Genomic DNA, 24,421 nt, shown 5'->3' on the forward strand with positions numbered 1-24,421 from the left:
AACCGCCATTAGAGACCCTAGCAGATGCTAGGCATGCCAACTGATTAATGCATATGGTGTGACAAACCCTCAGTACCTCTCGTACTAGCCCCAATTCAAAACCACAACGAGCTCAATGTTAGAAAATACTCTGTAAAATTTAATGGATTTCTTCAGGATTGGGACCCTGAAAATAAAATATAGCAATTGCTCTAAAAAGTAACTGGGGGAAAATATCCAATGCTGCTGATTTTAAGTCGATTAACTTCCCCAAAGAAGTAACAGAAGTAATTTTCTGTTGTATCTTTGGTCTATCAGACCAAAAGATCTAATAGCAATGAGATTTAACTGTATACACACAAAATTACCTATTTCAAAAATAATGACAACACACAATGGCAAAAGGAAAAACATTTAATACACAAAAAAAGCACAATTAAAAAGTATTAAAAGCATTACATAGTGCAAACACCAAAAAGACAGAGCTATTAACTTAGTGGTGCTTATAAGGAAAACTAGGCAAGAATGCAGAAAATGCCTTCCTCTTTCCTCATCTAGTGAGCTGGCCACATTCAATAAGTTGTTATTATTATTATTATTATTATTATTATTAGCGAAAGACTGAAGTTTTATTATTACTCAATTCAGTCTCCCAAAAAGTTATTTTAAATTGCTGCTTTCTTCCCACTTGATGAAACCACATTTGCTGCTCTTGTGATTCTCTGATCGGAAATATTTGGAAAATTTCATGTTTTCTATATATTGACAGTGCATTTTATGCCACCTACTCAAGTGTACGTAGAAAGAGACGTTTTGGGCCAGGAGCAGTTGCTCACGCCTGTAATCCCAGTACTTTGGGAGGCCAAGGCGGGCAGATCGCCTGAGGTCAGGAGTTCAAGACCAGCCTGGCCAACATGGTGAAACCCTGTCTCTACTAAAAATACAAAAATTAGCCAGGTGTGGTGGTGCACGCCTGTAGTCCCAGCTACTTGAGAGGTTGAGGCAGGAGGATCGCTTGAACCCAGGAGGCGGGGGTTGCAGTGAACCAAGATTGCGCCACTGCATTCCAGCCTGGGCGACAGAGTAAGACTCTGTCTCAAAAAAAAATTTTTTTTTGTACATCAAGACCACAGCAAGGTGGTTTTATCAGGATAGAATGTACTATCCAAATTTACAAACTTATCTCAGAACACCTAGAGAAAGAACTCTTTTCTGGTCAAGAGCCTCATATCAAAGAAAGAATACCTAAACTAGAAGCATGGGTAAAAGGGCTTGCAGTAATCAAACAGGCTCTGCCAGGCAGGCAATAAAGGGGAGCTAGTGCTCAGCTTCCAGAACGTGAGGTATTCTGAATATATACCCCAGAGCTTGGTACACCAAGAGCATAATAGGTTCTTAGATCTCTTCAAGGAAATTTATAGGCTTCAGAATTGCTCTCCCGGATTTAATCCCTACAACAAACGATGAGGTAGAAAAGGGTAGGTATGTATACTGCTTTTTATATATGAGAAAATCTGAGGCATACGGACGTCAAGACTGGCACTCAATACTTAACTCTACCTCTACCCAAGAGGCACTTAATAGTGCATAGCTAGAGACTAAAGAAAGTCATATTCAAAGGTTGCTATGAGGTCTACCTTGCCAAGTGCTGAGGAAGCCAAGAAGCATTTCATCCATCCTTTGAAACATTTCCTGTTGATTTTAAAAGGGGGAAAAAAAAAAACCCAAAAGAAACACTTCGATTCTCATTGAAAAGAAAGTGAAAAAATGAGGCAAACTACAGAGAAAAAAATAATTCTGTAAGAAGGAAGCCTGACTTCAATTTCTTTGAGACAGGGTCTCTGTCACCCACCTTGGATTGCAGTGGTGCCATCTCAGCTCACTGCAACCTCCACCTCCCAGGCTCAAGCGATCCTCCCACCTCAGCCTCCTCAGTAGCTGGGACAACAAGCATGCACCCACCATGCCCAGCTTTTTTTTTGTATTTTTGGTAGAGACAGGGTTTCACCATGTTGCCCAGGCTGGTCTCGAGCTCCTGAGCGCAAGCAATCTGCCCACTTTGGCCACCCCAGTGCTGGAATAACAGGAGTGAACCACCGCGCCTGGCCTGACCTCAATTTCTTAGTGCTGAGACAACAGGGGAGCTAACTCCCTATCCCCCATCACACACAGAAAGGAAGCCTCAACTACGAGTTGTTACTTTATTAGATAGTAGCTCTGCCATCACAGCTTCCCATCTACCGCCTAACTCTGCAACAGAAACATTTCCCAGGACTGACTGGAAAGAGGAATCTTATCTAAAGATGCTGTAGTTACAAGGGCTGATAAGGGTCTTTGGTATAAAAGCAATACCCAGAAATAAGATAACTTTGGAACTAAGGGGATATAAATGACACAGTAAAGGTGGAAGGGTTTTTTTTTTTAAGGGAGACCAGAGTTTTATTATTACTCAAATCAGTCTCCCAAAAAGTTATTTTAAAATGCTGTTTTCTTCCCACTTTATGAAACCACATTTGCTACTGTTGACAGGGGACTATCTGATCAGAAATATTTGTTTGTTGACATCAGTACTTAACTGTTTAAAAAAAAACAGTGCCTTCAGATAAGAAATTAGGGGCTCTAATAAGATGTTATAATGATAAATGTCCTTTTTTTTTGAGACAGAGTCTCTGTCATCCAGGTGGGAGCGCAGTGGTGCAGTCTCGGCTCACTGCAACCTCCGCCTCCCAGGTTCAAGCGATTCTCCCGTCTCAACCTGCCGAGTAGCTGGGACTACAGGTGCACGCCACCACGACCGGCTAATTTTTGTATTTTTAGTAGAGACAAGGTTTCACCATACTGGTCAGACTGGTCTCGAACTCCTGAGCTCAGGCAATCCACCCACCTCGGCCTCCCAAAGTGCTGGGATTACAGGCGTAAGCCACCGCCCCTAGCCTAATATCAATCTTCGATAAAGCATTTGCCAAATTACAGCAACTGCTCTGAAAGAGGAATTGTTCTTCTAGCATTATTTGACCCTTTTTAGGTATCCTTGACCCTCTTTACCTTAAGAAATGGAGAGTTCCGGCCGGGCGCGGTGGCTCACGCCTGTAATCCCAGTACTTTGGGAGGCTGAGGTGGGCAGATCATGAGGTCAGGAGATCAAGACCATCCTGGCTAAGACGGTGAAACCCCGTCTCCACTAAAAATACAAAAATTAGCCAGGCGTGGTGGCGGGCGCCTATAGTCCCAGCTACTAGGGAGGCTGAGGCAGGAGAATGGGGTGAACCCGGGAGGCGGAGGTTGCAGTGAGCCGAGATCGCGCCACTGCACTCCAGCCTGGGCGACAGAGAGAGACTCCGTCTAAAAAAAAAAAAAAAAAAGAAATGGAGAGTTCTACTAACTGTCCTGTGCTCCCAGAGGGGATTCAATGAGGATCGTAAGAAGGAAAACAACCTGCAGGGGAAGCAGCATCTTGGATTTCAGATAAAGTACCAAAAAATATTAGCTATCTCTTTCTGCAGACATGCCTCTTTCTCTGTTAACACTTTCAGTCATTCAAAAGGCTATTGGTAGAGGTGCAGTAAATCCAAGTGTAGATTTACTGTAACAGTTTATTTAACTATGCTGTATTCACCAATAACGGCATTACCAATAATGGCATTAGTGCACATCAAAAGATCTGAAAATGCTAATGGGACATTTCCCACAAAAGGAAAGAAATCCAATGGCTCCTATAAAGGGAGAATATAGCAATGGCAAGCAAAATGAAAATTTCTGTCAAAAGAAAGTACTTCTCAAAGCAATCAGGAAAAACTCTTCCCAAATTAGGCCTGGGGAGCCACATTAGCCACTATCTCAGATACTGATTATTTTGTTTAGCCTTAGGGGCCTCAATATTCCCCCTCATCTGCTAAACTTCAACTTGTTTACTCACAAGTCTGATAAATTCCAGCCAAGTAACCTTAACATTCCCTATGGCAGTGCAAAATTCCAGACATTTGTAAACACTGTAAATTTCACGTTTGGTACATGAGACAGCTTACCGGTTCATCTTTGATTCTAAAAACATAGCTAGTTCCTAATCTATGGCCATTTTTAACAAAGGTAGCATCAGGATCAAAACATGCTTGCACACATGCACACTCATGACTGGGAGAACCATCAGAACTAACTGCTCGTTAGGATATAGTTCTGAACAATTTAAGCAGATAACTGACTAAATGGAAAACAGATTCACAGTATCTAAAGCCATATATCAGAAATTCACATAATTCTGAGGGGAAAAAACTCAAATATCTAGTTAACAATTGTCTTCCTTTCAAAAGCGAGTCAAGAGGTAACATTACATAGCTTTGTATTATAGATCAGAAGAATATTCACCAATATATCAAAGACTTCAAAAGGCAGCCAACATTGCATTGAATTGACATACACAAAATGTTACAAATGACCTTGACCCTTAAAAATAAATTCTTACAAACCAAATAATATCACACAATGCATTACATACATCTAACTATACATAAATTATAATTAAAACACAACTGCATATTTCAAATGCTTGGCAGTGACTCAATCTTACATTACAGAAGTTAGTGGCAGTGTGGAGGCTGGCATGGCTCAACTCCAATCCATTGTACAAGCCTAGGATTAGAAACCCATACTATTCCATTGGTAGACTGGGGAAATGGCATACCATATTAAAGATCTGGTCTAAGATTTTTATAAAGTTTGATTTAAGCATTAAATAAAAAAGCATACCAATTACTGTGAAGTACACTGCAAGGAGAGTGAGTTAATATTCAGACAGAAGAACTTTTTAGCCGTAATACTGAAATTCATCGTTGTTCTAATGATTTGTCATCTCTGCTCTGAACTTTTTGCCCAAGATAACAATCATAAATATTAATTTAAATGACAACTAAAACAAGAAATCTGATGGTAATGTGGTGTGATTTCATTATTCATAGTCTACAGCACGTTGCAGCAGAAACAACAAGCTCCAATGACACAGATCCTTCCGCACAATCAAGATTTCAACTCGAACAAGGCTTACCTATAACTAGGTGACCATATAATTTAACATCCAAATGAAGACGTTTGAAAGTGAAAGGGGACAGGCAGAAAGAAACCAGGTGGGATGCAGAAAAATGGGAGCAATTTGGCAGTCTCCAGAAAACCAGAGCACATGGTCTCAATAACTACAGCTAAAAGGTGAATGTCAGTATTTGGAAGTTTCCTTATAGCAGTAACTCTGAACACTTCACATATAAACTATGCCTTGCTTTAGTTTAGTGGCAGTGAGTAAAAAAAATCTGTACCGCAGTGGCAAGGAAAAAAGAAAATCAAAAACAGACCAAGAAAATAGTTTAAGCTGGGCGCTGTGGCTCATGCCTGTAATCTCAGCACTTTGCGAGGCCGAGGTGGGTGGATGACCTGAGGTCAGGAGTTCGAGACCAGCCTGACCAACATGGTGAAACCATCTCTACTAAAAATACAAAATTAGCCAGACATGGTGGTGCACACCTGTAATCCCAGCTACTTGGGAGGCTGAGGCAGGAGAATCATTTGAACCCGGGAGGCAGAGGTTGCAGTGAGCCGAGATCACTCCACTGCACTCCAGCCTGGGCGACAAGAGCAAAACTCCATCTCAAATAAAAAAAAGAAAAGAAAAGAAAAGAAAAGAAATAGTTTAAAGTTTCCTACAAGTAAAGATGAAATTCGGCTCAAGCACATATCTTAGGATCGTCTAAGTACTTAGTGCTAACAGAAGCAGTGAAAAACCCCGGTGGGCAAGCAGGAAGAGGAATGAAGCTGAGCAGCCTAAGAGGATTCTTTCATGGGCAATGATGTGTCAAATTTAGCATCAAATATCTATAAACATAAGTAAAATGTTTACTTCTTAAGTTTTATTAAAAATTACAACTTGGCTGGGTGCGGTAGCTCACGCCTGTAATCCCAGGACTTTGGGAGGCCGAGGTGTGTGGATCATGAGGTCAGGAGTTCGAGACCAGCCTGGCCAACATAGTGAAACCCCCATCTCTACTAAAAATACAAAAATTAGCCAGGCATGGTGGTATGTGCCTGTAGTCCCAGCTACTTGGGAGGCTGAGGCAGGAGAATCACCTGAACCCGGGAGGCAGAGGTTGTGGTGAGCAGAGATCATGCCATTGCACTCCAGCCTGGGCAACAGAGTGAGACTCTGTCTCAAAAAAAAAAACAAAACCAACAACATTATGAGATTTTTCTTTTTGCGATTTTTTTTTCTTTTTTCCGAGACAGTTTCGCTATTGTTGCCCAGGCTGGGGTGCAATGGCGCAATCTCAGCTCACCGCAATCTCCCCCTCTCAGGTTCAAGCGATTCTCCTGCCTCAGCCTCCCAAGTAGCTGGGACTACAGGCATGCACCACCATGCCCAGCTAATTTTTTGTATTTTTAGTAAAGATGGGGTTTCTCCATGTTGGTCAGGCTGGTCTCAAACTCCCGACCTCAGGTGATCTGCCCGCCTCGGCCTCCCAAAGTGTTGGGATTACAGGTGTGAGCCACTACGCCCGGTCCACGATTTTTTTTTTTTTTTTTTTTTTAGCTCATCAGCTATTGTTAGTGTTAGTGTATTTTATGTGTGGTCCAAGACAATTCGTCTTCCATTGTGGACCAGGGAAGCCAAAAGATTGGACACCCCTGTCTAGGGCAAGGATTCCAAAAGTATGTTCTGTATAAAACTTGCATAGAGATTCCAGGAACACTTGTTCAAATGCAAATTCCTGGTCCAGATCTCAAAGATCAGTCTCTGCACGTTTGGGCATTTTTAACAAGCAACCCTCATGATTTTTATGATCCTTAAGTTTGACAATTCCAGGGCCTTGGTCTTCAAAATGACACATGCATACCCTTGAGAACACACCAACATTTTCCCATGGGGGTAAGGATACATGCATAGCTCTATGGAAACCAACTTAAAGATGTCCAATTTCCATATGTGTTGTCCTAAAATATGTGCTCTGATGAGCCCTCTTCAGATCTACCATTTCTCTTTACCTCCCTTTTCACAACAGCCATACTCCCTATCCTCAAAAAAAAAAAAAAAAAAAAAAGAGGCTGCCTCTCAACCATCCAGTATATCAAGGTGTATTGCCTTGGTGTAAGCAGCTCCAGAGGCACTAAACAAAAGGATCAAAAAAAATCTAAATGACTTCTAAGACGCAAAGAGGGTAGGGGGCAGTAGCTCAGGACTGCAATCCTAGCACTTTGAGAGGCTGAGGCAGGAGGGTTGCTTGAGGCTAGAAGTTTGGGACCAGCCTGGGCAACATGGCAAAATGCTGTCTGTACAAAAAATACAAAATTCAGCTGGGCATGGTGGTGGCACGTGCCTATAGACCCAGCTACTTGGGAGGCTTAGGTGGGAGGATTGCTTGGATCTGGGAGGTCGAGGCTGCAGTGAACTGTGATTGTGCCAGTGCACTCCAGCCTGGGCGACAGAGCAAGACCCTGTCTCAAAACAAACAAACAAACAAAAACAAACAAAAAAAACCTGATGCTTCTGAAGGCTGTGCCAGAGAAGTGTGTTTGTGTGTTTATCTGAATTAAAACCAAGACATGTTCTGACGGAAGTTAAGTCTGATTTGGCTAATTAAATTAAGAACAGGCTTTGCCAGTTTATATGACAAGACTTTTTCTATAAATTTAATCAGCTAAATCTATAGTCCCAGGGCTTTCATAAAAATATCTTTGAGCCAAGCATAGTGGCTCACGGCTGTAAGCCCAACACTTTGGGAGGCTGAGGTGGGGGAATCACTTAAACCCAGGAGTTCGAGACCAGCCTGGGCAACATAATGAGACACCGTCTACAAATTATTTTAATTAGCTGGGAGTGATAGTGAATGCCTGTGAGGGAAGCTGAGGCTGGAGGATCACTTGAGCCCAGGAGGTGGGCTGTGTTTGCACCACTGCACTCCAGCTTGGATGACAAAGTGAGACCCTGTCTCTCAAAAAAAAAAAAAAAATCTTTAAAGCACATATATAATATGCAATATGTTGGATAGTATATCCTTTGTAAGTATTTAAATTTTAAAAATTTAGATTTCAGATTAAAGTCTTGCAAAAGGGCCAGACTAGGTGCCTCATGACTATAATCCCAGCAATTTGGAAGGCTGAGGCAGGAGGATTGTTTGAGCCCAGGAGTTCGAGACCAGCCTGGGCAACATAGTGAGACTTCATCTCCACAAAAAATTAGCCAATGTGGTTATGCTAGTCTATAGTCTCAGCTACTCAGGAGGCTGAAGTGGGAAGACCACTTATGCCCAGGAGACCAAGGCTGCAGTGAGCCATGATCATACCACTGCACTGCACTTCAGCCTGGGAGACAGAACAAGACAGACCCTGTCGCCCCACACCTCCCCTATACCCCTGGAAAAAAAAAGTGCAAAAAAAAAAAAAACTAGGGTGAGAGCCATGAAATAGCTGAAGGACTGTCTGAAGAGGGGCAGAAGGGAGTGTTTTGGGGTGACAGAAACATTCTATTGCTTTTTTTGGGTGGTTACTCAGATTTCTACAACTCGTTAGAAGGAAACACTTTATCATGTTAATTATACCTCAATATTGTAAATGTGCATGGAAGAAACCTCTTGTTTTCAAGAGTTTTTCTTTTGGGTTCACCTAACTATGTACCTGACTGCTGCATAAAGTAATCCATGGCACTTCATAATTTGACTAATCAGATTACTTCTGTTCTTCATTGTTAGCTCCAGTATTTTTCTTACAGCTACCTTGGATTTTGATGCCTAAGAACATTCTCTGACAGGTTGGAAATAAAATTAAATAAAGGACTGATTTTCAAATAATGTGGTAAGTGAACTGAATAAATGCATTTTTATGTTCGTACTACCATTATGCTATAAAAACCTTAATAACCAGCTGAATCTCTTTCTTGCAAATAGGGCATGAAGCCCCAGCCTTCTTTAGTCTTCTGGCACAGTGAAAACAAGTGACAAGATGGCCTGTCCTTCCATGAATAATGTTCCCGTCTCGCGGTCTTTTCTCACATAAGCTACATGGCTTCAAGAGATTCTGGCAATCCTCCATGTTTTCTGTATCTGTTCTCTGTTCAGAAAGGTTATCTAACTGTTCTCCCATGCTTGAGATGGTCTCTTGGCTTTCAGAACTGTGAGCCAAATCCAAGAATTCCACTGAGTTGCAGGGATCAAAAAGTTTGGAGTTTTCTTTCTTTATATACACATCTTTAGGTCTAACGACAGGAGCCGAAATGGTTCTTCGACAATCAGGGACATCATTTCCTTCATTTTCCTTTTCAGGTATGGCAGTGATATCAGACGTGGAGAGAGAATGGGTTAACTTTGAACAATCTGAATACCAATCCTTCCTCAAGGCCCAACAACGAAAACAGTACCTCTTGCTTGGAGAGTTAAATTTCTTGCATTCAGTACACTGCCACTCATCCTACAAAGACAAGTGAAGCCAATTAATACTCAGGGGGTTAATATGATGCTGAGAAAAAGGAAAGGAGGTCAAATTCATTCACATCCTCTCACTAAGCTATTCCACACCAGTGATCTAGCCTAGGATTTGAGCAAATTCTACAGCCACATGAAGGAAAGTCTTTGGAAGGTGTACACTGATAGTGCCACAACTGCTATTTTCAAGCCAAAATCTGATATAGTTATCTTTAAGAAAGTGGCTTTAAGAAAGGTGGCTTTCTACCTCATCTCGGTGAAATTTACGTTGTTTGCTGTACCTTATGGGCTTCTTTGGAGTTACTTTTCTTTGCACAACTTACTCCTTTATCGGGCAAGAGGCTGAAGAATGAAGAGAATACTCTGTCATACTTTTCTACACTAATAGCAAATGTTATAAAGTTTGGCAAAAAAGAAAGCTAAAATGAGATTTGAAAACTACTAAATTTACTCATGCACTCATTGCACCCAGAATTATAGGTATAACTGTATGCCTAAATCATGCCCTCTGAAAAATAAATGTTATTGTCCTTGAATGCCAAGTAATTTTTCCCTACTTCTCCATATTCAAATTAGGAGACACTAGATCTCAATGAATTTTAAATGCTTTGCTTAATTCAAAAATAGCTACAGGGAACAAGAAAGAATATTTAATGCGGTTAACTGGCTTTGACAGGATTTGATTTGACATAAGCTGAACTTGATTACTTTTAGGTCAAAGGCCAAGCACTTCAAGTCTAGAAGTCATAACTCAATTGTCCAGACTGAGGCAAGGGCACAACTATGTGTTAAACTGGGATTCCAGATGGCCTCAAAACACTCATGCCAGTCTAAGATCTTCCAATCTCATTTAAAATGCTATACAAATAATCAAAGGAACTTCATAAAGATTTGGAATTCATGACTGATGGTGTGCCACAGTTTAATTGGCATCACTTTTTCTTAGTAGGACATAAAATAATAGGGCTTATTAAATTCAATGGCATCTTTGATATGATGAAATACAGTCCATTTGCTTAATAGGTTTTCTGCACCCAAGTAGCCACAGAAGTCTGATTAAGATGTAAACATGGCCGGGAGTGGTGGCTCACGCCTGTAATCCCAGCACTGTGGGAGGCTGAGGCGGGCGGATCACCTGAGGTCAGAAGTTCAAGACCAGCCTGACCAACATGGAGATCCTCGTCTCTACTAAAAACACAAAATTAGCTGGGCATGGTGGCACATGTCTGTAATCTCAGCTACTTGGGAGGCTGAGGCAGGAGAATCGCTCGAACCTGGGAGGCGGAAGTTGCAGTGAGTCGAGATTATGCCATTGCATTCCAACCTTGGCAACAAGAGTGAAACTCCATCTCAAAAAAACAGATGGAAACATTTATCTCTGTTATTTGTATTACGGTCAAGAACACTTACTGGACCAATATATTTTACTTTATTACTAAGCTACACACAGATCATTGGCAATGAACTACCATAATGCTCAACAGTGGTGTGGTGGGAATGGGGGAAGGATCAACACCAGAAACAACCTAAAAATGTTTCTCTTTCCAAGCAGCAAAATGTAAAATCCCCTTCTTATCCTTCCTCCACCAACCTTTTTCCCATAGTGTGTTACCTGCGGCAAGACTAAAAGAAACATGGGGAAATAGCAAGAAAAAAGCAAGGTATACATTTGGGTCTAGACTTGAGTTGTCAATTAGTGACAAATCCATCCCTATTAACCTAAGAGTGGAATATCAAGTCTTCTTTAATAGTCCTCCATTAATACTAATCTGTGTGGAAATTAAGCTGTTTTCCATTTGCTTCTTTTTAAGAAAACAATGACAATATTATTTTTATATTCAACAAATAATTTTAGATAGCCTATGGGTCTGTCTTTGGGATTGCAGAGAGGTGTTGAGTCAGGGAAAGCAGTGCAAGACTATTTTGAATAACTTTGTGTCTCCAAAGAGATTTGATGGCAGGGAGAAAGGCACACAGAGGCATTTATCTCATCCTTTTCAAGGTAGGGAGAGGATAAGATCAAATTATCCCCTTCCCTTCTTAAGTTCCAATAAAAATCTCTTAAAAAATGTAAAGAAACCAACATCACTTAGCAACTAGGCAAGGGAGACAGAAATGAGGGGTAAACAGCACTCTTCAACACAAATGAACTGCTGGGATTACATCATCTGAAGATGGGGCTGGTGCAAAATAGCTTTTGCTAAAGATTCATACCTCAGAGGTAACTTCTACATCGGTATCATCACTTAAGGACTTAGAGTCCTCCAGGTCATCATTTTTTCCCACTTCAATCACCTGTGAAGGCAAAAACATCTCATTAGTAATGTTTACTTGTTTTAGATGAGGCTAAATAACTAAAAGCAAAAAAGACAACTGCTTCAATTTAAAACTCACATTCTTCTCCCATCTCTAGCACTTAAGGAGACAGCTTAAATGCAAGACCAAACACATGATTCTGTACATCTAGTTGGCATTTCAGTAGTAGCACAAACGACAGAAAAGCACCCAGAAGAGTTACCAAATAAATTCTGCATTCAGAAGAGAGAAGATGCCCATATTTATGACTTTAAAGAAAATAGCTGGGCATGGTGGCTATTTTACAGCCAGGTGCCTATAATTTCAGCACTTTGGGAGGCCAAGGCAGGAGGATAGCTTGAGCCCAGGAGTTTGAAACTGGCCTAGGCAACAGAGCAAGACCCTGTCTCTGCAAAAAATAAAAAAAATTAGCCAGGTGTGGTGGTGCACACCTGTAGTCCCAGTTACTTGGGGGCTGAGACAAGAGAATCGCTTGAGCCCAAGAGTTCCGGCTTGCAGTAAGCTATGATCTCACCACTGCACTCCAGCCTGGGTGACAGAATAAGAGCTTGTCTCTAAAACAATTTAAAAATAAATAAATAAATAATTTCAGAGTAGAAAAGCTCCAAATTATTAAACGTGAAATTTTTTATCTAAGCAGACAGGAAGAATGAAACAAAGTATCTTAAAAATTTACTTTTCACTTTCAAAAGTGAAACTAGTTATGTGATACTCTGGCTGTCCTATAAAAACATGCCCATAGAAACAGAAACAAACAAAAAAAGTCCATTTCAAAAGTAAGGAGTGTTCTAAATTTTAAAATTTAGAATTTAAAAATTTAAAGCCCTAGTTTTGTGGTCCAATAAAAAGAATAAAACCAATTATGAAACAATTATGAACCTCTGTACAGCAACCTTCTCACAAATGGCCAAGTATTTTAAGTCTCATCTCTCTCTATAGAAGTTTCCTAGGCCAGGTATGACTGCACATGCCTGTGACCCCAGCTACTTGGGAGGCTGAAGTGGAAGGACCACTTGAGCTAAGAAGTTTAAGACCAGGTTGGGCAAAACAGTGAGATCCCATCTCAAAAATAAATAAATAAAAGTTTCCAAATGTCACTTTTAATTCAAGCCACCTGCATTCCTTCTAATGCTACCCATATAACTAGTCTAAGAGAACCCAGGTACCATTTGACTACAACGAATATACTAGGGTATCCTTCAGGAACTCAAAATTCTTATGAAAATCCCTTAAATAACTAAAAAGGATGACCCAATTTTTTCTTTGCTGTATTTATCCGATGGATGTTTACCAACACTCTTCTACATGCTGGCCACTGGATCTCCTCCCCAATTTCTTCTGAGTCTTGAGCAAGTTGCCTGTATGACTCTTCATCTGTACATGAGTACATACCATACGCATGAGTACTTCATGAGTACATACCATATGTATGTACTCAAGAGTTCAATCTCCCCTCTTTTCTACTATTTTAACACTAAAATAGCTACAAAGAAATAATCTTATCTTTCCATTTAGGTATAACATGGTTATGGAAGCTATCAAGATTTCCAAGAAATAAGTTTTCTCCTACAGACTGCTGTTCATTTAGAACAGGGGTGTCCAACCTTTTGGCTTCCCTGGGTCACACTGGAAGAATTGTCTTGGGCCACACATAAAATACACTAACACTAATGAAACTGATGAGCTAAAAGGAGAAAAAAAATCGCAAGAAAACTCATAATGTTTTTAAAAAGTTTATGAATTTGTGTTGATTCAAAGTTGTTCTGGGCCGCATGTGGTCCACAGGCTGTGGGTTGGACAAGCTTGATTAGCACCTTACCTTGTTAGCAAAGGGAGACAAAAGGTAGCTTGTTGCTATAAGCAGGGGAAAAAAGAGTAGCTTACTGCTTTTGACTAAGTAGGGGCTTTTAAGGCAGCCCTGGTTAACAGTACTTAATGTGAATCTTAAAATTGGATTGAAAAATTAATTAAAAAGGGGATTATGTGAGCAATCTGTTGTAAAAACAGATACAAAGAAATCTGAACAGATGATACTATGAGCATACAAACAGAATCAACATGGAATTTTTCCACAACATACCTTTTTGTCACTTACTTTCCCTACTTCTTCACTTGTTTGTTCAGTATCAGCAGCTTCAACTTTTATTCCAACACCTAACTGCTCTGATACTGACTCATTCAAAAACCACAAGTCATCTGTAGTATCTGAAACAATGGCAGTACCCACATCCTAACAGAAAAAAAAACAAACATGAGTTTCTGTATTCAGAGGTTTATCAGAGATGTTGAAACAACACAAATGAACCCAAAACTCAATGTCGTCACACTACATCACCAAAGAACATCTTGCCTTTATTCAGTGGACATGTATTCATTCAACATATATCTACTTGACGCCTACTGTGGATAAACTAATGGATGGATATAATGGAGTCAGGCATGGACTTTTCTCTTTTAACACTAAATCAGGTATAACACCTAAGAAACAGTACTGAAGAGTTTAAAAGGTAAGGACTTGTAGTTGCTCAAGTAAATAGAATCTATTCCCTAAATTCCCTTCTACAGGTGACACTCTAAGAAGCTAGAAAACATTCCATTAGTTCTGACATATTCTTTCCCTTAAAATGGTCAAGGATGCTTATTAAAGAAATATGAGAAATACTGATGGTCACCCAAACCTTTTGTCCTGACACTTTCTGAACTCCATATAGAATTAACCTTCTGCATTCCTCTATGAATATTTCATGACATGCTTTTCTACAACATTCATGAGAGACAATTTATTATTTTGCACACTGTTAAATACTCATTCATTTATTAAACAAATACTCACTGAATACCTATTATGTGCCACATACTGTTCTAGGTACCAGGTAATGGAAAAAGTAGTGAATAATACAAAAGCCCCGGCCTTACATTTCAGTGGTAAACAGACAACACATATATTAAATATAGCAATATTTTTACAAAGTGAGAAGTACTATGGAGAATAAAATAGGATAAAAGAGAAGAGTGGCTAGAGAGGAGGCTATTTTAACTAGGGATGGGTTTTGCAGGGCCACCACCTATAACTACACAGCTCCAAAACAAAAAGCGAATGGATCCTACTGGAACTGTGTAACATAATAGCCTTTGTGGCCAGGGATGACCTCTTTGAAGAAATTACATTTGAGGTGAGTCCTAAATCATGAGAAGGCAAAGAAAGAATGTGGGGGAACAGTGTTCCAGAAAGAGTAAAGAACAAACTTAAGGTGCCTGAGGAAGGCAGCAATTTTGGGCTACAGTGTCAGAAAGGAGCCTAGTATATCCAAAATGCATGTAGTGAACAAAGAAGAATGACAGGAAGTGAGGAAGGAGGGGGCTGAATCAGTTATTACTATAGTAAAACAGGCGCACGCCACCACGCCTGGCTAATTTTTAATTTTTTGTAAAAATGGCATCTATGTTGCCTAGGCTGGTCTCAAACTCCTGGGCTCAAGCAATCCTCCTGTCTCGGCCTCCCAGTGTTATAGGCTGAGACTCCCAGAGATTACAGGCATGAGCCACTATGCACAGCCAAAGGCTCCATTTTGAAATTGTTCAATGTCAAATCCTCTAAGTAGAGTTGTTAGTTAAATAGGCATCTGGAAACTGAAGTTGGGCATTTAGGGAAGAGGTAAGGACTAGAGATACAGATTTGGGTATCACATGCATACAGATGGTATTTAATGCCATAGGAGTAAATAAGAATTCTTAGAGAATATAATGTGTGGTCAAGAGTAACCAAGAATGTTACCCTTTCAAAAGAAAAAAAACCACTCCCCTTCAAATGTGAAATTTACCTGATTTGTCTGTAAATCAGTTGAGCCATTACTTCTAGGTGTATAGTTGCTTCTCAAGTTTCCTAAAAACCACCAAGGCAGGCCAGCTACATCCCACTCCTCAAATCCAAGGTCCAGCCTAGATGTTTCATCTTGGGCTAAATTTTCAATTAAGTCTTCATCTATAGAAGTCAAATGAAAAGAATGATAACTATGCACAATACGTAATAACCAAGACTATCCTTAGAATACTTAAAACTTCTTTATAAAATAGGTAAAAAGAAATTCCTCTTCTAAGAAAGAAAGAACCAGAAATCAAGTATCTGTCTTAGTGGCAGAGCTCAAATCTCCTCCCTTGTTTAGACTTCATTAGCAAGTAATGACACTACAAATAGATCATCGTTTATCAAGTTTAAACTCTAAAAGCATTGTCTTCTAAGAGAAGACAGGAAAAAAAAAAAAAAGACTCTAAAAGCATCTGAACAATGACCTTGTTCTAAAAGAATTTCTAAATGGGCATTTACTGGCATTTTAAACACTCCTACCATGTATAAACTATAGAATTACTTGCTCTAGTACATAGTGCCTGATAATAGTTTGATTAACAGCATTGCAAATGATGGTAACATAGTGGTCTAACCCTTAAGGTCAAAGCAAGGCAATACAAACCATAATAGGTGATCACAAGGTTGTCCAGGCAATCTCACTGGTACCACATATTCTGGGTCATTTCTCAATAATTCGTATGTTTTAGTAGGTAACAACCACTATAAAACACTAAACTCCAGGTTGTCCAAACACATACATATGCCCTCGCTGGATCAATGGGCTCTTAGAGTTAAGTATCTAGACATACCACAAATACTAAGACCCCACATTATTTCAAGTAAAAGATCTCACATTGTACATCTGAATGACACTGAGGGCAGCTAATAACATAAGTCTGTTGTTATCACATGATACTCTTTTCTTTCCCATACTCCAGTCTTTTGTTGGGCTCTACTGCTCCTTTCTTACTTTCTCATTCTCTTCTACCTCCTCCCAATACATTAGGCCTGCCCATAGCAACCATGGGCGTTAACGTGTGCTGAAGTACATGTGGTGAAAGAATTTCTGCAATACATGGGTCCTTGCCAGAACATAAGGTTACCCTATTTACTTATAAATTATGTCAATATTGCTGACTAAAAGGCTTATCTGTGGCCAGGGAAACTTCAATTATGTTTCCACTTATTCATTATTGAAACTATCAGAAGCCAAATTCTTGAAATGGTGCCATATTAAAGTTATTCTTCCCTACTCGAGCTCTACAACTTATGAAGGAAATGAAAATAGGTCATTCTTTCCACAAATAAAAATTCTGTCCCTTCTACCTATAGGTCTTCCTGAAAATACTATCATTTATTCCCAAATTTTCATCACAAACTACATATCCCCCCTTGAGTTGGCTATTCTTAAATACCTGCCCTTGCCAACTTTTTTTTGAGACAGGGCACCACTTTGTTGCCCAGGCTGGAGTGCAGTGACATGATATTGATTCACTGCAACCTCCGCTCACTGCAATCTCCACCTCTTGGGCTCAAGTGATCCTTCCATCTCAGCCTCCTGAGTAGCTGGGACCACTGGTGCGCACCATCATGCCCAGCTAATTTTTCACTGGGCTGATTTTTTGTAGAGACGAGGTCTCGCTATGTTACCCAAGCTGGTCTCGAACTCTTGAGCTCAAGTAATCCCCCTGCCTCAGCCTCCCAAAGTGCTGGGATTACAGGCAAGAGCTACCACGCCCAGCCTTGATTTTCTAACAGTGCCCAGCCATGTTCTTATATATCTTAAAATTGCCTTTTGAGTACAAAATAAGCAGGGATTTGCATTAAGGAATAAAATTACACACTTAATATCATATAGACTGGAATAGTTACAAAGTAACTAGGTAGACCAAAATTCAGTTTATGCTCAAATGCAATGTAAAGAAAACAATCCAGCATGATAAACTTATTCAAATTTAAGCTTTTAAAATAACTTCAGCAGCCAAAGTTTCTCAGACATAACTAGAGGCTTAACCTGCCATTGGTCCACATGCCTAGACTAGAAGCCATCATGCCATCAAATGACTTTGGGGAATTTATGATTTTACACATCTTCGCCAACACAAAAACAGAAACAAAAAACTAATTTTAGAAAGTGTTTTTTTTGTTTGTTTTTTGAGACAAAGTCTTGCTCTTGTCCCCCAGGCTGGAGGGCAATGGCGCGATCTCGGCTCACTGCAACCTCTGCCTCCCGGGTTCAAGCAATTATCCTGCCTCAGCCTCCCGAGTAGCTGGGATTACAGGCGCCTGCCACCATGTCAGGCTAATTTTTGTATTTTTAATATAGACAGTGTTTCACCATGTTGGCCAGGCTGGTCTCGAACTCCTGACCTCAGGTGATCCGCCTGCCTCAGCCTCCCAAAGTGCTAGGATTACAAGCATGAGCCACCATGCCCAGCCTAGAAAGTGTTTTTTAAAGTAGAGTTTTGGGGAAAATATGGATGAAATCATTAGCCTGACCACAACATATCTAATGGAATGGCAAAGATCTGGTGACTACCACCCAAGGGCAAAAACAATTTTTCTGGATTTGGAATATTTGCATATACATAATGAGATATCCTGGGGATGGGACCCAAGTTTCCCTTTTGTTTTTTTTTTTTTTGAGACAGAGTCTCGCTCTGTCGCCCAGGCTGGAGTGCAGTGGCGCGATCTCGGCTCACTGCTAGCTCCGCCTCCTGGGTTCACGCAATTCTCCTGCCTCAGCCTCCCGGGTAGCTGGGACTACGGGCGCCCACCACCACACCCGGCTAATTTTTTGTATTTTTTTTAAGTAGAGACGGGGTTTCACCGTGTTGGCCAGGATGGTCTCAATCTCCTGACCTCGTGATCCGCCCGCCTCAGCCTCTCAAAGTGCTGGGATTACAGGCGTGAGCCATCGCGCCTGGCCAATGGGACCCAAGTTTTCATGTACACCTTGTACACATAGCCTGAAGACAGTTTTTTATAATATTTTAAATAATTCCGTGCATGAAACTAAGTTTTCACTGCAACCTGTCATATGAAGTCAGGTGTTAAATTTTCTACTTGTGGTGTCATGTGAAAAAGTTTTCAGAGGCTGGGTGTGGTGGCTCATGCCTATAATCCCAGCACTTTGGGAGGCCAAGGCGGGTGGATCACGAGGTCATGACATCAACGCATCCTGGTCAACATGGTAAAACCCCGTCTCTACTAAGAATACAAAAATTGGCTGGGCGTAGTGGTGCACGCCTGTAATCCCAGCTACTTAGGAGGCTGAGGCAGGAGAATCGCTTGAACACGGGAGGCAGAGGTTGCAGTGAGCTGAGACTGTGCCACTGCACTCCAGCCTGGTGACAGAGCAAGACCCTGTCTCAAAAAGGAAAAAAAAAAAAAAAAAAAAACAAGTTTTCAGATTGTGGATGCTCAACTTATTCTAAGATCCTTTGAAAGGGTCTTGCACCATCCTAGTACTCATGAGTTGCTAAAAGAGCATTACCATCTTTCAAATTGAGAATGCTCAACATTTCAAATTTAGAGTGCTCAACTTATACCTCTTATATCTCATTCTTGGCTTTGTGATTAAGTATATTATGTCATCTTTGCAAACTTCAAAATGTGTAAAAATTGGGCCAGGTGCAGTGGCTCACGCCTGTAATCCCAGCACTTTAGGAGGCTGAGGCGGGTAGACCATTTGAGGCCAGGAGTTCGAGACCAGCCTGGCCAACATGGCAAAACCCCAAAATTAGCCAGGCGTAGTGGCATGCACCTGTAATCCCAGCACTTTGGGAGGCCAAGGCAGGCAGATCACCTGAGGTCGGGAGTTGGAGACCAGCCTGACCAACGTGGGGAAACCCCATCTCTACTAAAAATACAAAATTAGCCGGGCGTGGTGGCACATGCCTGTAATCCCAGCTACTCCAGAGGCTGAGGCAGGAGAATGGCTTGAACCTGGGAGGCGGAGGCTGCAGTGAGCTGAGATCACGCCATTGCACTCAGCCCAGGTAACAAGAATGAGACTCCGTCTCAAAAAAAAAAAAAAAAAGGCCAGGCGTGGTGGCACACACCTGTAATCTCAGCTACTCAGGAGACTGAGGCACAAGAATCACTTGAACCAAGGAGGTGGAGGTCGCAGTGAGCTGAGATCGCACCGCTGCACTCCAACCTGGGTGACCCAGGGAGACTCTGACTCAAAAAAAAAAAAAAAAAAGTATGAAAATTGGCCTTTGCCTCAAGTAGATAAATCAAAATAAAAATTCTAACCAAATCATATACATACAAGAATACTAAGATTGAAAAGTCTAAGGCAGCTGAATTCATGTATGTAGAAAATTCACCTGGTGGCAAATCAATAAATGTGTAGCTATTTTCTAGTAGCATGCTAGCTCATGGAAGGGTCTTGCACCATCCTAGTACTCACGGGTTGCTAAAATAGCACTACCTCTTCAAAGCTAACAATGGTAGTAACTAGGTTGATAAAAAGGTTTTCAGAAAAGGATGAGAAATTGTGACATATCCCTCTCCTACTTCACATACGGAGAGATTAAAAATAAAAAGGTTGGAAGAGGAAAAGAACAAAAGTCTATATAGCCTTAATCCAAAACATACCTTCTCTAGAATGTATGCATTTATGCTCTGAGGTAGGCAGTGTGGGGATATTGTCTTCTGTAGTTCTTTTTCTGGAAGTGGAACTTTCCTCTGCACTTTGCTGAAAGAAGGGAAAGGTGTCCATCAGTGCAGTAGAAATAACTGAGACCAGGGGATGTAGCAGTTCCATTCTGGCTCACCAGTTAGTGTGCAACACAATGGGTTACACACAAGAAAGAGAACTCAAGTTCACAACAGTCATCAAATAAAGGCAACACCTCTCCTCAACCCACTGTGAGCAAAGCTAGAAGAATCCCAAACCTGGGGGGAAAAAAAAACCTCTGCACAAAGGCCAAAATCTACTGTTAAAAACAGGCTATCTGTATAAACCCTCCAGTCTACTACAAAACTAGGCATAATTCAGAAAACATATGAAACCCTCACCACGTACCAAGATGACTATAAAGTTTCCCCAGGTTTGGGGAAGCTTTAGGAAATGGCCTGACATGAACTTAACTGCAACACGCCTATTAAAATCTAATAAAGCAATATCCTCAAACACACACACACAGGTACACACAAACCCAAAGAAAAATGCAACTGGAAGAACTGAAGATCAGAAGTGCTACATCCCAAAGAAAGATTCAGAGACTGGAACTCTGTTATGGGCAGAACAGAGAAGGTTCACTCTGTCCCTGGTCTGTGAACTCCCAAGAACCTTTCTTATTAAATTCTTACCACATTCAGGGAAAGGTCTTGGGAGTCCAAGATCCATAGGTACAGAGAAGGGGCCACTCTGTACAACAAAAGAAGTCACCGTGTGGTGATTTTACCTTCAGTTGGTCTTGACTTGGAATATCCATACTGTGATCCTGTGCGAGAGCGAGAGTCTGAGCAGCATCTGGATAGCAAGTAAAACAAAAGGAAAACCTTCCCTGGTAATAACCATTCTTTCCACACAAAAAGGACCTCAGCAAACAACCCGGGAGCCAGGTTTAGTCCCTAGAAATGTACTTCTCCATGTTGGCTGGACAAAGCTCTCATTTGCAAGGGAAAAATCAAAATTGATAAAAATGACAAAGACCAAGACAGGCCATATCCAAAATATATTACCAAAATATAATCGGGAAAAAAAACAGTGAAAAATAGCTAAAAATGTTCTTCCATATCAAGCTTTTAAATTTTTATACGAAAACTGGTTCCAAGCAGGACATAATGGAGTCTATTTTTGTCATCTCTTCCTATATATTACCAAATTCGCCTAACTCACAAACAATAGGAAAAGAGTGTGTGGCTTTTTACATTTAATTTCGACTTTCAAGTGTTAAGTCATACACGGTTATGGGATCTTAAAATCTGGATTTTTCCCCGTTTGCTTCATAAAACAATAGCATCTTCATCTAAAGCGACATTCTAAGTGTCAAGGATAATTTTATGGTTTAAATTCCCATCACCATCACCTGTATATAAATTAATTTTTTTCATTGTCTTATTTTTCCCAGTTACTATAAACATTTCCTAAGAAGCAGCAGCAAATAAAGTTTTTCTCAAGGCCAATAAAAAGAACCAAGGAAAACAACCCAGTACAGAGAAATTCTTAGATATTACATTAATCTAAAAGAGAAATGCATTCCAAGGACTTACAAAGAAATTTTTCAAGTAGAACAAAAGACAAAAACTTGGCTACACGAAAAGATCAAGCTGCAAACCATTTAATAATCTGGACTATTCATTATTTGAGGCTATGTAAATGAGATACACCCAAAATAAGTCTACTGTGGGTCAGGTTCACCAACCACTACCAGGTTCAGAGATAAAATATGGAAAATATCATCACCATCTGATAAAGGCTGCTAGAGGAAGGATACAGATCCTACAACTGATCTGTCAATGCGGTTCTATTGAAAAAAGCAAACATTTTCAAAATTCTAATTATAAAAAACATTATTTCCAGAAACATTTTTGTGGACAAACAGAGACAACAAAAAGTTTGAGAGACAGCATTTTCTGACCACAGTGGTCTTCAAAGCGAAGTTGGACTAACATATAATGCAGATGGAGCAATTTTTTTGTTTGTTTGTTTGAGACGGAGTCTTGCTCTGTCACCCTGGCTGGAGAGCAGTGGCGCAATCTCGGCTCACTAAAACCTCCACCTCCCTGGCTCAAGTGATTCTCCTGCCTCAGCCTCCCAAGTAGCTAGGATTATAGGCGCGCGCCTGACTAATTTTTGTATTTTTAGTAGAGACAGGGTTTTATCATCTCGGCCAGGCTGGTCTCAAACTCCTGACTTTGTGATCCACCCGCCTCAGCCTCCCAAAGTGCTGGGATTACAGGCATGAGCCACCGCGCAGGCCAGGAGCAATTCTTTAATAAAGCAATCCTATTACTGTCATTTATATTTCTAAAGCCTTACTACCTTACTTAGGTTAAAACAGTTACAAGCAAAAATAAATTATCTGGTGAAACCACAATGTAAAAAAGAAGTTTTAAAATTGGCCGGGTGTGGTGGCTCACGCCTGTAATCCCAGAACTTTGGGAGGTCGAGGTGTGTGGATCACTTGAGTCCAGGAGTTTGAGACCAGCCTGGGCAACCCACCAGCCTGGTGAAACCTCATCTCTACTAAAATCACAAAAATTAGCCCGGCTCGGTGGTGCGCACCTGTAATCCCAGCTACTCGGGAGGCTGAGGCAGGAGATCACCTGAACCCAGGAGGCAGAGGTTGCAGTGAGCCGAGATCGCACCACTGCACTCCAGCCTAGTCGACAAAGCGAGACTCAGTCTCAAAAATTAATAAACACACACAAAGTTAGTCATATTTATTTCATTTGTATACATGGGAAAATTTGGAGAGATAATTTAGAAAGAACTACCATTTTAGGCTGGGCGCGGTGGCTCACGCCTGTAATCCCAGTACTTTAGGAGGCCAAGGCGGGCGGATCACGAGGTCAGGAGATCGAGACCATCCTGGCTAACACGGTGAAACCCCATCTCTACTAAAAATATAAAAAATTAGCCAGGCATGATGGCGGGCGCCTGTAGTCCCAGCTATTCAGGAGGCTGAGGCAGGAGAACTGCGTGAACCCAGAAGGTGGAGGCTGCAGTGAGCCAAAATCATGCCGCTGCACTCCAGCCTAGGCGACAGAGCGAGACTCCGTCTCAAAAAAAAAAAAAAGAACTACCATTTTAAACAATGGCATCTTCTTGATCAAAATGAAAAGTTTAACCCATTTGCAAAGGTATAAAATTATATGAAAAGCACTTCTCTCATTTGTCCTTTCAAATAAAACACAAGCAACCCAAATCACAAAAATCAACAGAGATGGCCATCCACAAGCACCAATGCAATTGCAAGTCAGAACAGATAACCAATCAGAATTACTTGGGGCAATTTTCTGGTTTTGATCATCATACTGTTATTATGTAAGATGTTACCATTTGGGGACTCTGGATAAAGGGTTTAGAGAAACTCTATGCAATACTTTTGCAACTTTATTAAGTCTGAAATTTTTTCAAAACGACAAGTTAAAAAATAAAAATGGGCCAGGCATGGTGGCTCACGCCTGTCATCCCAACACTTTGGGAGGCCGAAGAAGGGGGATTGCTTGAGTCCTGGAGTTCAAGACCAGCCTAAGCAACAAGCGGAAAACCTGTACCTACAAAAAAATATACAAAAAACTAGCCAGGTGTGGTGGCATACTCCTGTAGTCCCAGCTACTGAGGAGGCTGAGGTGGGAGGATTGCTTGCGCCATGGAGGCGGAGGTTGCAGTGAGCCGAGATCTTGCCACTGCACTCTAGCCTGAGCAACAGAGAGATCCTGTCTCAAACAAAACAAAACAAAACCAACAAAATATTCTTTATATGGCATGTTAAATTCTGCAGAGAAAGTACAAGAAAGAAAATGAGAGAAAAAAGGAGAATTATAGATATTCAGAAAACAGATCAATCCAAAAACAAATTTTACTGAAAAAGTAGATCAGCAATTATAAAATCCTCCATGTATCTCAAACCTTTAGTGACTATCGCAGGAAAGCCATGCTATTTTACAAGTGATTGAATTTCAATAAAGCTGCCATATCATTTGCAGGATCTTCACTCTCAAATTTACAGCTATGTGAAGTGGGCATATGACTCAATGAGACTAACAGGCTTCAAAATTCAGTAAGTTCAAAATCATGTTTCGGTATGACAGCAATGTCTCTTTCTCTGCCTTTAAAGAATAAATCTTTATTAGGAATTGATTT

At 40.7% G+C, this 24,421-nt stretch overlaps 1 protein-coding gene across 30 annotated transcripts in view; it reads right to left on the minus strand.

The window, feature by feature from the left end:
- Window positions 1–375: 375 nt before the first annotated feature.
- Window positions 376–24,421, minus strand: part of MDM4 (MDM4 regulator of p53) — a 42,532-nt gene continuing 18,486 nt past the window's right edge. For 6 of the 30 annotated variants that reach the window (XM_063789313.1, XM_009440197.5, XM_009440200.4 and 3 more), the window contains 6 exons: window positions 21,012–21,079; window positions 20,200–20,299; window positions 15,569–15,729; window positions 13,828–13,977; window positions 11,646–11,726; window positions 8,802–9,417 (listed from right to left, as the gene is read on the minus strand). In XM_063789313.1, the coding sequence (XP_063645383.1) occupies window positions 8,848–9,417; window positions 11,646–11,726; window positions 13,828–13,977; window positions 15,569–15,729; window positions 20,200–20,299; window positions 21,012–21,079 (1,130 nt within the window). In that variant the 3' untranslated portion in view covers window positions 8,802–8,847. 30 annotated transcript variants of the gene reach the window in all.

Source organism: Pan troglodytes, chromosome 1 (genome assembly GCF_028858775.2).
Source record: "Pan troglodytes isolate AG18354 chromosome 1, NHGRI_mPanTro3-v2.0_pri, whole genome shotgun sequence".
In the NCBI taxonomy this organism is placed as follows: Eukaryota; Metazoa; Chordata; class Mammalia; order Primates; family Hominidae; genus Pan; species Pan troglodytes.